This window comes from Hemiscyllium ocellatum, chromosome 13 (genome assembly GCF_020745735.1).
Source record: "Hemiscyllium ocellatum isolate sHemOce1 chromosome 13, sHemOce1.pat.X.cur, whole genome shotgun sequence".
In the NCBI taxonomy this organism is placed as follows: domain Eukaryota; kingdom Metazoa; phylum Chordata; class Chondrichthyes; order Orectolobiformes; family Hemiscylliidae; genus Hemiscyllium; species Hemiscyllium ocellatum.
In genome coordinates, this window is record NC_083413.1 from 35,675,504 (window position 1) to 35,689,279 (window position 13,776).

Sequence of the window (13,776 nt, forward strand, 5' to 3'; positions counted from 1 at the left end):
ACCATTTCAAAATTTAAAAGAAAGCCCCACATTCAGTCTTAACTGGTTTAAAATTAAGACAATGCTCCTAATTTTAGACATTTCTCCCTCCAGGGAAACACCTTTCAGGCATCAACCCTGTTGAGTCAGAGTCAGAATCATAAAGCACAGAAACAGATCATTTGGTCCAGCTAGTCCACACCAACCAGGTTTCCCAAATTAAAGTTGTCCCATTTGCTTGCATTGGCCCATATCCCTCTAAACATTCCCTATTAATGTACCTATCCAAATGCATCTTAAATATTGTAACTGTACCTACATCTACCATGTTCTCTGACAGTTCATTCCACATATACACACACCACCCTGTGTGGAAAAAGTTGCCTCAGGTCCCTTTTAAATCTTTCCCCTCTCACCTTAAACATATGCCCTCTAGTTAGGAACTCCCCTCCCCTGGGAAAACACCTTTGCTATTCACGTTATCTTTGCTCCTCATGATTTTATAAACCCCTATAAGTTCACCCCTCAATCTCCAATGCTCCAGAGGATAGAACTCTCAGGGTATCCAGACTCTCCTTATAACTCAAATCTTTGCTGCATTCCCTTTGTGATTCAATAACACCCTCCCTGGAGTAGACCAACTAGAACTGTATGCAGTACTCCATAGGTGGCCTTGCTAACATCCAGTTCAGCTGCAATATGACATCGCAACTCCTGAACTCAATGTTCTGACCTATGAAGGCAAGCATGCCAAATAGCTTTTTCTACACTGTCTACATTTGATGCTACTTGCAGCAAGATATCATCAGCCTTATTGAGTAACAAGTAAATTATCTTGATGCAAATCAATATCACTGGTGATACAAGCTCTTATAGAACAAGAAAGGTGTTTCCTTTACATCTCTTTCCCATTTCTTGCCCTGGCCCCATCCTTCCCAAAAGCTCTCAAATCACCAGGAATTTTTAATGCTTCAAAATACAATGGTTACTTTTCTATTCACATAATAGGAAAACAAAGATTGGGAGCTCATTTCACAAGATGGATGATTGTATGCTGGTACTTCTGCATACAGGATAAAAACCTAAGTCACCACTCTTCAATATCAATGCCCTTTCAACCAGTTACTAAGAGTGTGCAGGCATTGATTTGCTTTCAAATTTTTGGTGAAATATACGCATTATTTATGAGACATAACATCAATGAGATCAGTCCATTGTACCATGGCACGGGAGTACCTCAAACAACTAGTTTTAATTAGTTCTTTCTTTGGCAAAATATTGATCCTTTAAGAGTGTACTCAAATACTACAATAGTTGTAAAATGGCTAAAATATTGTCAAAAGATGCTAAAGGTTAATAGGTCAAAGCTGATGACTGAAGCTTAGAGAGAAGTTCCACACTTCAATAGCCAATCTTTATACTTCATAAATACAAAGGCTTCACTTACCTCTATATCTATGGTATAATTGTTCTAATCTCTTTCTATCCAATGAACCTTTCAGACTTTCACGAACATAAAGTTCTGGATTTTGAAAAAAATTGTCTGTAGCAACATCTAATTTCCAGTCATTCTGCGATAAACAACATACTGCAGTTTTCTCACTGGACTGTGTGAAGACCATAAACTGACGCACTTTATCCTTCTGTGAGGACTTCAGCTTGTTCTGCATAGGATAAAGGAACAAGTTGTTAGTATTTTAGCTTATGCATTATTTACTTGGAGATGCTGAAGACACACAATCAGAACCCAGAACATACAGCAAACACCACTACAAGAAAAAGCTGATCCAGCCAATATTAAAAAATTCAACTTTTAAAAAAAAGAGTTTAAGCCTTTTAACAAAAGATCTGAAAATGTGTTGCTGGAAAGGCGCAGCAGGTCAGGCAGCATCCAAGGAGCAGGAGAGTCGACATTTCGGGCATGAGCCCTTCTTCAGGTCTGATCTCCAGCATCTGCAGTCCTCCACTTTCTCCTTTTAACAACAGGTACCCATTGTAATAATTTACATAATTGATGCATTGCATATGGTTAACAACTTCTTACATTCTTCATTATATTGAGCATTTGTCTAGTGTTAGTCACTTGTTTCACATAATACTAAGCATTTAAAATATAACCACATATATAAAAAGGATGCTACACTGTACAAATATTTATGGATTTAACTTTCTAGAAGAGCAAAAGGTAAAAGTTCAAAGGTTGCTGATTATCTCACTTCCAGAACTGGGTTCATAAGGCTTGAATCAGTGTTAAACAAAACATTGTTTAAATGTGGGTCATTAGAAGTTGAAGAACCAGTCAACTAAAGTAGTCTACTCAAATCATATCATGTAATCACAGAAGAACAAGGGAAAATTTTCAATTCTGACCAGCCTCAACTGAGCCAGAGAAAGCTAAATAGGTAATTAGAGAGGGATTATAGCCCTAGAGGTAGTTAGAATGTAAGGAATGACAAGCCCTCTTTAAAGGATGCATTTTAAATTCGAGTCATCAGGAGAAAATAAGTCAATAAAGGTCAGCAAGAACATGCAATGGAAGAGAAGATCTTACTCCAAGACATGACATCTACAAAGGCGAGACCATAGGGAAAGAACTAACTTTCTTTCAAAGCCAGATGATCCACATATGATTCAACCATAAAGACGTGTTAAATGAGTGAACAAGACATTCTAGACAAAAACATTAAGTGTTAGTGCAGTGATCCTTAATCCACAAGAGTCCAAAGAGACATCAGTGAGGGCAAGTGAAATTCAAAAGCATTTGTGAGGTTAGTCCTTGTTAGAAAGATTACAAATGGTGCCATAATTAATCCAGAGACCATCAAGTGAAGAATATTGCAAAGGCCAAGAAGCCATCAGATCAGTGTGGATGAAGGAATAGGTCTACAGAGCAACTGCATTGAAGACAGGAGCTTAAGGATTCAGCTCCATCAGGTCAAGCAAATGGGTGAACAACTAGAAGTGCAACAGCAAAAACAACTAGCAGCAAATACAATTGAGCAAATGGGAATACCATCCAGAATGGAATGGAAATCAGCAGAAACAGATCCAATCTCATCAAAAAAAAATGTGAAGTCTCAGGGGTTGCGGAAAAGAACCGACAAGAGAGATACCAGGTAGCAGACCCAGGACTATCTCAGTATACTGTATTTGCAAATTAAGGTAGAACACAGAAAAACAGAGATCTGAGATTAAGTTCAGATGAAAAATCTATCTGCAGCAAAATGAAGCTGAAAAGTCATATTCTTTGTTCACTAACATTTTTCAGAGCTTGCAATAACTATTTTGCAGAATACTCTTTTGGTATTCAAATAAAATATCTCAAATTTTTAAACATACTTGACTTTGGACATGACTAAAATTATACTTTAATGATATGTTAATTTTCTGAGGTAGCGAGTATTGGAACAAAGTAAGGCCTAGGTGATCTAAGACCAAGTAAAACAAAATCTCCACTCACATATTAGTTGCACAATTCTACTCATGCACAGTCAAATCAAACGTATACTTAAGAAGCCACGACTTTACTGTCTCTACCCCAAAATGAATGCTGTAACAAAATGTTAGCAAAGACATCAAATGTTTTGGCCCTCCCTCTGAGAAACTAAAAATAGCTCTCTGATGCCAAAAACAGGATTGATCTGGCACATCCCAATGACATTACAACATGTATTTCAGAACTGAAACCTAAGATGTAGTGTATCTGGCAAATGAATGCGATCTCATGTTGAGGTTCAGAATTCACATGTACTTTTTAAAATGTTACAAAACCTGAAACCACCACATTTAATTATCAAGTGTTTCATTGCTAAGAGATAAGAAACTATAGAAATAATTTGCAAATGTTTAAAAGATTCAGATCTGAGTTATACAAGGTAGATAAAGCTAAAACTTAAAATCTTAACTAATTTTAGAAATTTTATGACAACAAATTTGCAAAAATCAAATTCAAAGATCAAAAGCCAACTTTAAAATCTAATTCCATAGTACCATTGAGATAACCAGCCATAATAAAAGAAAAGAAAAATTTGATATCAATTAGAACTCATCTTCAAAAGTAAGTAGTTATCACCATGCTGAGACTTAAACAAAATTAGGCAATCCCTCAAGCATAGATCCATTCAAATGTTACACACCTTAAGTTCATTAGCTTGAGTACAGTTAACCGGATTGCTCAGCATATTCAATGCTGTCAATTACAGGTATTATGATGTGGATGTTTTAAATTCTACACAATGAAAAATTGCTTTAATCTGTAAAAGATTCCTATTTTTAAAAAGCTCTCTTTTATAATATACTGAATCAGTATTAAGACAATAATATTGCAGCTCCACAATTATGTCAAGAAACATGATTCCTAGTAGGAAAAAGTCACAGAATTAGTAGCATCCTTCAGTTTTCTCATTCAAAGTATAAAGAAAATTACAACTTTATGAGATACATCGAAATGTTCTACATGTGAATGCAAAATCTAGAAACTTACTTTGTAAAGCTTACAACAAAACACTTCCTAGGATTAAAGATTAATGCTTTTCTTTCCAATTCAGCACATTAAGAAAATATATGCATTAATGCATATTGAAATTGAGTAACAAAAGTTGCCCTGGTTGACCAACATCTCTAAGTACTGAATTCCAAAAATACACTAAACTAGAAACATTTTTTTGTCAAACTTAATACCATCAAAATAAAAGATGGAATTTACTTGCTTCAGAAACACATTTCCCTCCCTATAACATCAATGACTTGTCAACGTGCAGTTTCACAAGTCCGAGATGTCTGTGGATGGCTTGTCTATAAGGCGATTCAGCATACCACTAAATCTTTGCGAGCATCTCAGCTGAAATCAATCCAGACATCCTTACCGAGAACAGCAGACGCTGGAAACCAGAATTTAGGTCAGAGTGTTGCTGGAAAAGCACAGCAGGTCAGGCAGCATCCGAGGAGCAGGAAAATCGACGTCGATCTGCTGCGCTTTTCCAGCACCACTCTGACCCAAAATCCTTACTGAAAAGTCCCCACAAATGGACTTCAAGGTTAGGTTGCTAACAGCACACAGTAGTAGGAACCCGAAGGTTGTTTTTCCTCTTACTAACCCAGCATCTCAAAACAAATGTAGAATCCCAAATTACAACTTGGCTGAGATCAATGCACTCAGACTAGAGTAAAACCTGGGATCTGCCTGGAAAAAATCAAAATGGTATAAATCAAGGATGCTTGCATGCAAAATTAAAATTAAGTTTAAATTCTGATAGTGAGGGTAAAAGCCAATGGGATCCAATGAAATTTCACAAATTAGATCCTGAATTAGCTGAGCAGCAGAAAGCAGAGGGTAATGGTCAAGGGTGTTTTTTGTGACTAAAGCCCATGTCTGGTGGGGTTCCAAAGTGATCAGTGTTGGGGCCTTGCAGTTTGTGATTTATATAAACAATTTAGACCTGAATGTAGGAGGGCTGATCAGTAAGTTCATGGATGATTCAAAAATTGCCAAATATGACAGGGAGTGTCTTAGATTATAGGAGGAGATAAATTGGCTAGTTAAATGAGCTGATGGGGGCAAAATTCAATCTGGATAAGTGTGAGGTGATGCACTTGGGCAAGAGAAACAATGCAAGAGAATACATGATAAACTGCAGGACCCTGTGAAATACCAAGAATGAAGAACCTTAGTGTGCATGTCCACCAGTCCCGTAAGTTATTAAGAAGGCACAGAAGATTCTTGCCTTTATTGGCCGAGCAGCATCAGAAGGTGGAGAAGTCATGTTTTGGATGTAACCCTTCTTCAAGATTGGCAGTGGGTGTAAGGGAAGCTGCACATATCTGCAACTCCTCTTACACCCACCCTCATCTTGAAGAACAGTTACACCCAAAACGTCGAACTTCTCCCCCTCCTAATGCTGCTTGGCTTGCTGTGTTCTTCCAGCCTCCTGCTTGTCTACCTTGGATTCCAGCATCTGCAGTTTCTTTGTCTCTTTATTAGCTGAGGCACAGAGTTTAAGAGCAGCAGGGTTATGCTGGAACTGTATGAAAAGTTGGTTAGGCCACAGAGTATTGTATGCAATTCTGGAATCCACATTATAGAAGGGATGCAATTGCACCAATGAGTGTCCAGAGGAGATTTACCAGGATGCTGCTTGGCTGGATTGTTTTAGTTATGGAGAGAGATTGTGAGCAAATGTTTCACTTAGAGGGTGGTGGGAACCTGGAACACACTGTCCGTAAGGGTGGTATAGGTAGACATAAGAATTATTTAGATGTACACTTGTGATGCCAAGGCACACAAGGTTATGGGCTAAGTGCTGGAAAACGGGATTCAAAGAGTTTAGTGGTTGTTTTTTGACCAGCATAGACTTGATGGGCCACAGTCCATTTTTCTACATTGTACAGCTCTGACTTCTCATCAGCAAAAGCCAAATGATCCAAAATCAAAGCACAATCGTTTTTGAAATGTTAACGATCTGACATTGTGAACTTAATGTAAGCAAATCTGACCTGATGAAACAAGTAAATTTTTTTATATTAGGTACAAACATTTTTAAATGTCTGGAAATTCTGATCAAATGTCTGCCACAAAATGAAAAGTAGCAGCTCAGTGAAACAAAATGGAAATATGCAAAAGGTGTGTAGTACAAAGACAAGTGTGAAAATATTAATCCAGTATTTTCCCATAGTTATCAGATCTAAACAATAAAAAAACTGTAACACATGCTCATATCACACAGGTTCTCACTTTTTGTTGAGTTTCAATGTAATCTTTATTGAGTTTCACTCTAAGGATATAGGGATTATGGGCATTTATTGTCCAGTCTCTAATTGCCTTTGCGGAAATGTTCCTTTTTGAACCACTGCAATCCTTATGGTATCTGTGCTCCTACACTGCTTTCAGATTAGTTCTAAGTTTTTGGCCCAGGAAATATAAGCAACATATATCCCAGTATGGATATTGTGTAACTGGGAACAGATAATGGAGATGATTGCTGTTGCCATGAATTTGTTTCCCTTCTTCCAGATGAGAAGTTATAATACATTTGAAGGAAGCAGATATTTTATCTGTCAGATGGGGTCGGATGATGTGGAGTCTGTGTGGGTGGAATTGAGGAACCACAAACGCAAAAAAACCATAATGGGAGTTATGTACAGACCTCCTAACAGTGGTCAGGACCAGGGGCGCAACATGTACCGGGAAATAGAAAAGGCATGTCAGAAAGGCAAGGTCACGGTGATCATGGGGGACTTCAATATGCAGGTGGACTGGGTAAATAATGTAGCCAGTGGATCCAAAGAAAAGGAATTCATGGAATGCTTACGGGATGGTTTTTTGGAACAGCTTGCCATGGAGTCCACAAGGGAGCAGGCTATTCTGGACCTAGTGCTTTGTAATGAACCAGACTTTATAAAAGATCTTAAAGTAAGGGAACACTTAGGAAGCAGCGATCATAATATGGTAGAGTTCAGTCTGCAATTTGAAAGAGAGAAGGCACAATCGGATGTAATGGTGTTACAGTTAAATAAAGGTAATTACGAGGGCATGAGAGAGGTACTGACGAAAATCGACTGGAAGCAGAGCCTAGCGAGGAAGACAGTAGAGCAAAAATGGCAGTAGTTTGTAGGTACAATTGAGGACACTGTACAGAGGTTCGTCCCCAAGAAAAGATTATCCGGGGAGGGATTAGACAGCCATGGCTGACAAAGGAAGTCAGGAAATGTATCAAAGAAAAAGAGAGATCCTATAAAGTGGCCAAGAGCACTGGGAAATCAGAAGATTAAGAAGGCTACAAAAACAAACAGAGGATAACAAAGAGAGAAATAAGGAAGGAGAGGATCAAACATGAAGGTAGGCTAGCCAGTAATATTAGAAATGATAGTAAAAGTTTCTTTCAATACATAAGAAACAAATGACAAGCAAAAGTAGACATTGGGCCACTTCAAATGATGCTGCAAGGCTAGTGATGGGAGATAAGGAAATGGCTGGAGAACTTAATAAGCAGTTTGCATCAGTCTTCACAGTGGAAGACATGAGTAATATCCCAACAATTCAAGGGGGTCGGGGGCTGAGTTGAGTATGGTTGCCATTACAAATGAGATAGTGCTAGAAAAGCTAAAAGGTCTTAAAATTGACAAATCTCCTGGCCCCGATGGGCTACATCCTAGAGTTCTGAGGGAGGTGGCTGAGGAAATAGCGGAGGTGTTGGTTGAGATCTTTCAAAAATCACTGGAGTCAGGGAAAGTCCCGGATGATTGGAAGATCGCTGTTGTAACCCCCTTGTTCAAGAAAGGATCAAGACAAAAGATGGAAAATTATAGGCCAATTAGCCTAACCTCAGTTGTTGGTAAAATTCTAGATTCCATTGTTAAGGATGAGGTTTCTAAATTCCTGGAAGAGCATGGTCGGATTAAAACAGTCAACATGGATTTAGTAAGGGGAGGTCGTGCCTGACAAACTTGTTAGAATTCTTTGAAGAGGTGACAAGTAGGTTAGACCAGGGAAACCCAGTGGATGTGGTCTATATAGACTTCCAAAAGGCATTTGATAAGGTGCCACACGGGAGGCTGCTGAGCAAGGTGAGGGCCCATGGATTTCGAGGTGAGCTACTGGCATGGATTGAGGATTGGCTGTCTGACAGAATGCACAGAGTTGGGATGAAAGGTTCTTTTTCGGAATGGCAGCTAGTGACAAGTGGTGTTCCGCAGGGTTCAGTGTTGGGGCTGCAGCTGTTCACGTTATATATTAATGATCTGAATGAAGGGACTGGGGGCATTCTAGCAAAGTTTGCCGAAGATACAAAGTTAGGTGGATAGGCAGGTAGTACTGAGGACGTGGGAAGGCTGCAGAAGGATCTAGACAGTTTGGGAGAGTGGTCCAGGAAATGGCTGATGAAATTCAATGTGAGCAAATGTGAGGTCTTGCACTTTGGAAAAAAGAATACAAGCATGGACTACTTTCTAAATGGTGAGAAAATTCGTAAAGCCAAAGTACAAAGGGATCCAGGAGTGCTAGTCGAGCAGTTTCTAAAGGTAAACATGCAGGTTGAATCCGTGATTAAGAAAGCAAACGCAATGTTGTCATTTATCTCAAGAGGGTTGGAATATAAAAGCACCGTTGTGCTACTGAGACTTTATAAAGCTCTGGTTAGGCCCCATTTGGAGTACTGTGTCCAGTTTTGGGCCCCACACCTCAGGAAGGACATACTGGCACTGGAGCGTGTCCAGCGGAGATTCACACGGATGATCCCTGAATGGCAGGTCTAACATAAGAGGAATGGCTGAGGATCCTGGGATTGTATTCATTGGAGTTTAGAAGGTTAAGGGGAGATCTAATAGAAACTTACAAGATAATACATGGCTTGGAAAGGGTGGACGCTAAGAAATTGTTTCCATTAGGTGAGGAGACTAGGACCCGTGGGCACAGCCTTAGAATTAGAGGGGGTAAATTCAGAACAGAAACGCGGAGACATTTCTTCAGCCAGAGTGGTGGGCCTGTGGAATTCATTGCCATGGAGCACAGTGGAGGCCGGGACGCTAAATGGCTTCAAGGCAGAGATTGATAAATTCTTAATGTCACAAGGAATTAAGGGCTACGGGGAGAATGTTGGTAAGTGGAGTTGAAATGCCCATCAGCCATGATTAAATGGCGGAGTGGACTTGATGGGCCAAATGGCCTTACTTCCACTACTATGTCTTATGGTTTTATGGGGTGCAGATCATGTGAATTGGAGTATATTACATTGGAGTGTAATAATTTAGTTATGAAGACATCAATCATCATCATCATATTCCATTTTCCAAACACACTGTGATATTAAGACAAGGATTGGATGATCAGACTATAACTACTGAAATGACAGCATTTGGAAACATAATTACTTATAAGTTCTACAGCAAATATACATCAACATGCCCATCACTGTAGAAAAAGCAATGTTCAGTATTTAAATCACACTAACCTTGTAAAGAATCGATATTGTTCCAAATGCCAGAAGTCAAAGGCAAAAATTCTTGGAACATTACGTGGTTTTATTCTATCCTAAATGTGTCAGAAAGAGTTCAAGACTTCTTCAATATTTCATTTTTTTTTGTTTTGGGGCCATAGTTCAAATCAAATTATTAAGTGCCTTTTGACAGTGTAGTCTTGAGGACCATCAGAATTTGAAACCTTTGATTACACTACTTAGCTCTTCACTCAAGTGGCCATTTTTCTCCATATTGGTACAAAACAAGGCACAAGTGAGTGCACTAATTACTTTTAAACCTACTTATGAAGTCGTTCTCAAAAACATTTTACTTTGCAAACTACGAGATTCACTTAACTCAAATTTGCCACAAAATATTAACAATGTTCAAGTACGATAAAGTCCTGGTAGATGAATCATACATGGAAAGAATCACGGAATAGCAGCAAACTGGTTTTGTGAGAGCTACATTAATAAAAATGTATCTAATACAATCATTTTAACTTCTGGTAAAGTTAGAAAAAACTCTACCTTATTGTAAATCTAAAACAGCATCAATAAAGACTAACATTTGCTAGTAATTGTTACAAGCGTTGGCATGAATGACACATTAATATTAGCCTCATTAGGAAATTAGTTGCTATCCCTATTTGTCAAATAAACATTAACGGAGCAAAACTGAAGAAACATTCTGCAGTGGCGTAGTTTAGACAAGAATGGAGAGGGGAAAAAAAGGGAACAGAACATGTTTAATGACCAAAAATACCTAAGCCTGGGGTGTTTTACCCAAACAAGGGAGAGGGTATCACAGAGTATGAAGGGCAACCCGTGAAACCGGCCCTCGGTCACCGCTACACAAACTCGTCTGCATTTCAATTTAAAAATAAACCACGGGGGTGTAGGTCAGTGATGAATTAAAGGAAGCCCCAACACACATCCGTCTGGTGTAGGCCCGGAAAGCAGCGGGCCTCGCGTGATGACGGCGCCGGCCTCTTTCCTGCGGGCGCCTGCCAGCTCCCGGTGAACAGCCCCCGCGGCCAGAGGCCTGTCACTCGGGGTTGGCCCCATCCAAGGTTTCCCTCCGCCCTTTCTCTCCCTGGGGGGGTGGGAGAGAAAGAGGGGTGGCTGTTCAATGGGGAATGAGGAGGTGGAGGCACCAGACGCCGGGCCGGGTCCGGGGCTGGAGCAAACCGAGCGGCGGCGGCGGGCCGCCACCAATCACACCGGCCCCCGGCACCGCCGAGAGATGCCTCGGCCTCTGTCTCCCCGACCCGCCCAGCGCGGTTACACAGAGAGAGAGAGAGAGAGAGAGAAAAGAACCACCGCAGAAACACTCACCATCTTCAAGCGCTCGGGCCTCTTTAAAAAAAATAAAAAGAAAAAAAACGGACAATTAGCAGTCACCGTGGGTGACACTCATGCGCAGTGCAGCGCGCTCTCCCCTCCCCAGCACACACTCACTCACTCTCACACACACACTCAGGCTCAGGCTCAGAGTCTCCGGTGTAAAGTTAGAGCCGCTCGCTGTGTGCAAACCCCCGGTCACTACAGCCACGGCCACTCGGGGAGGGGGGGCGGAGAAGGGGATGAGCCAAACTTCCACTGGCAAACTCTACTCCCTCCTTCTCCACTCACTACCAAACTATCTGCTGCTTCGAAATTATTGCACCCCCTGAAGGGGACGACAATCTTGTTTTTACTCGGTGTGTGGATCGTGAGAGAGGGGTCGCTCGACGAAGAGATTGAGAGGGCAAATGATTTAATAATGTGTATTAATGGAAAATGTTGCACCACTTCTCCATGCACACACACACAAAACTTGAGGCTGGAATTGCCGAAAAAACCCTTTAACAGTCTCGCTGCGTCAGAGTACTATGGGAGGGACTTTACTTCAACACCAGGTGATTGGCACAGCGCAGCAAATTTAAAATATTACCATATAAGCATCTCCAATTTTTGTCAATGTAGTCTCGCCTGATGTGTTATATTGTGTTCCAATACTATACTCCGTATTGTATGGTATGTGTCATGACAGTGTCAGCTGTTGTAGCTCGGTTGGTCCTGAGTCATAAGGTCATAATTTGCACAGTATTTCCAATTCCACAAACATCAAGGCTGATCCTCCAGTGAAGCAGTGAGGAAGTGATGCTCTGGTCTACCTGCTCGTTTTGGATGCCACCCCATACCGAAATCCCTCCACACCCTAAAAGGGCATAAAAGATCACAGGACGCTATTTCCTTTGATGGCGGTATTATCCCGATTTTATTGCCAATTTCAATCAACATTACAAAAAACAAATAATTTGGTAATTATCACGCTGCAGTTCCTGAGAGCTAGTTGTGCGAAATTGTTTGCTCCATTTTCCACATTACAATAGTAAATATACTTCAATGGTCCACTGTGAGATCCTAAGGAAGTGAAAGGTGTAACTTAATGGAAGACTTAATTAAGCATGATGTACTTCATTTCTTTTTATGAAGTTGTAGATCTGCCACGATACCTGCAACCTCTTTTTAATTAATATGCGCTAATCGTGAACTTTTTTGAGGAAGTATCATGTGGGTAAGCAGGATATATTCAACACATGGTTATTTGGTGAAATTGTTTTGTCTAAGTGCTGTTACCATATTTCTGCAATAATTGCTGTAAAACGTCAAAACGGAGCAAAATTCACGTGTTCCTTTTGTTCTTACAACTTTATAAACAAAAAACTTGCAAAACAAGGCCACATTATGTAATAACAATGAGAATAATTCTGCCTATACTTTGTCATAAATTGTTATATTGTGATAATTAAAGCAAATACAGCGGATGCCGGAAGTCTGAAATAAGAACAAAAAATGTTGGACATATTCAGCAAGTCTGGCACCCTTTCTGGAGAGGAAAACAGTTAACATTTAAAGTTAAATACAACATCTTCAGAACAATTATGCAATACCGTGTTAATATATAGTAAAATTCAACTGGAGTATAGTTCATTTAATATACTTTTTCCTCAAAATCAACACCTTTTAAAACATACGTTTTGCAACCCGATCACTACAGCCACGACCTCTCGGAGGTGGGGGGGGGGGGGGGGGAGCTGAGAAGGGGATGAGCCAAACTCCCATGGCAAACTCGACCTTCTCCTCGATTCCTTCATTCAAAATAGAAAATGGATGGATGTTCGACATACATTGATCATAATTTCTCCGTGGAATGCATTAGTCATCTGAAAACCTGAAAATGTCATTGTGGAAATATCATCTACTGTTCGGACTTTAGTACTGATTGTGGAATTTCGCATATTATGAAACATATCACAGGTTGTGACTGGAATGGATTTTGTAACCACTAGCCTCAGATTATTAGGTTTTCTTCTAGGTAAAAACAAGAGGAAATTGAGACTTTCACTAACTCATTCCATCCCAGAATGTTTCATATCCAAATGTTTACCTTAGTAAGAAATGCTCATGTTTTGGCACTTCATATAATATTATTATTGCAAAGATTCATCTGAACAGTACGACAATTTGATGTATAAAAATAACTTCTAGCTTCTCATAAAACTTGATTTACAGAATTTCAGAGAGCCACAAATCATGTAAAAGCAATGTAGAGGAAATGCGGAGATTTGAAATAAAAACAGAAATTGCTGGAGAAATTCTGTAGCTCTGGCAGCATCAGTGTGGGAAGAAACGGGAGTCAATATTTCGAGTCCAATGACACTTCTTCGGAATTCAACTCATTAACTACTTTTTCAGTGCCCTTTTCCAGTCAATGTAACCTTATATAAAAATAAACAGAACCTCCTTATTCAGTAGTGAAACAATTGGAATCATACCTGTTTGTTTAGACAACATTGTG

At 39.8% G+C, this 13,776-nt stretch overlaps 1 protein-coding gene across 6 annotated transcripts in view; it reads right to left on the reverse strand.

Moving 5' to 3' along the window:
- Positions 1 to 13,776, reverse strand: part of dcun1d1 (DCN1, defective in cullin neddylation 1, domain containing 1 (S. cerevisiae)) — a 95,463-nt gene that overhangs the window by 46,324 nt on the left and 35,363 nt on the right. Inside the window, exons 1-2 of one of the 6 annotated variants that reach the window (XM_060834742.1) lie at positions 11,268 to 11,505; positions 1,427 to 1,643 (exon numbers count right to left, since the gene is read on the reverse strand). In XM_060834742.1, the coding sequence (XP_060690725.1) occupies positions 1,427 to 1,643; positions 11,268 to 11,270 (220 nt within the window). In that variant the 5' untranslated portion in view covers positions 11,271 to 11,505. Of the gene's footprint in view, positions 1 to 1,426; positions 1,650 to 9,923; positions 9,985 to 10,864; positions 10,885 to 11,267; positions 11,508 to 13,776 lie in introns of those variants that run through there. The other 5 variants (XM_060834746.1, XM_060834743.1, XM_060834745.1 and 2 more) reach the window with 5 other exon arrangements.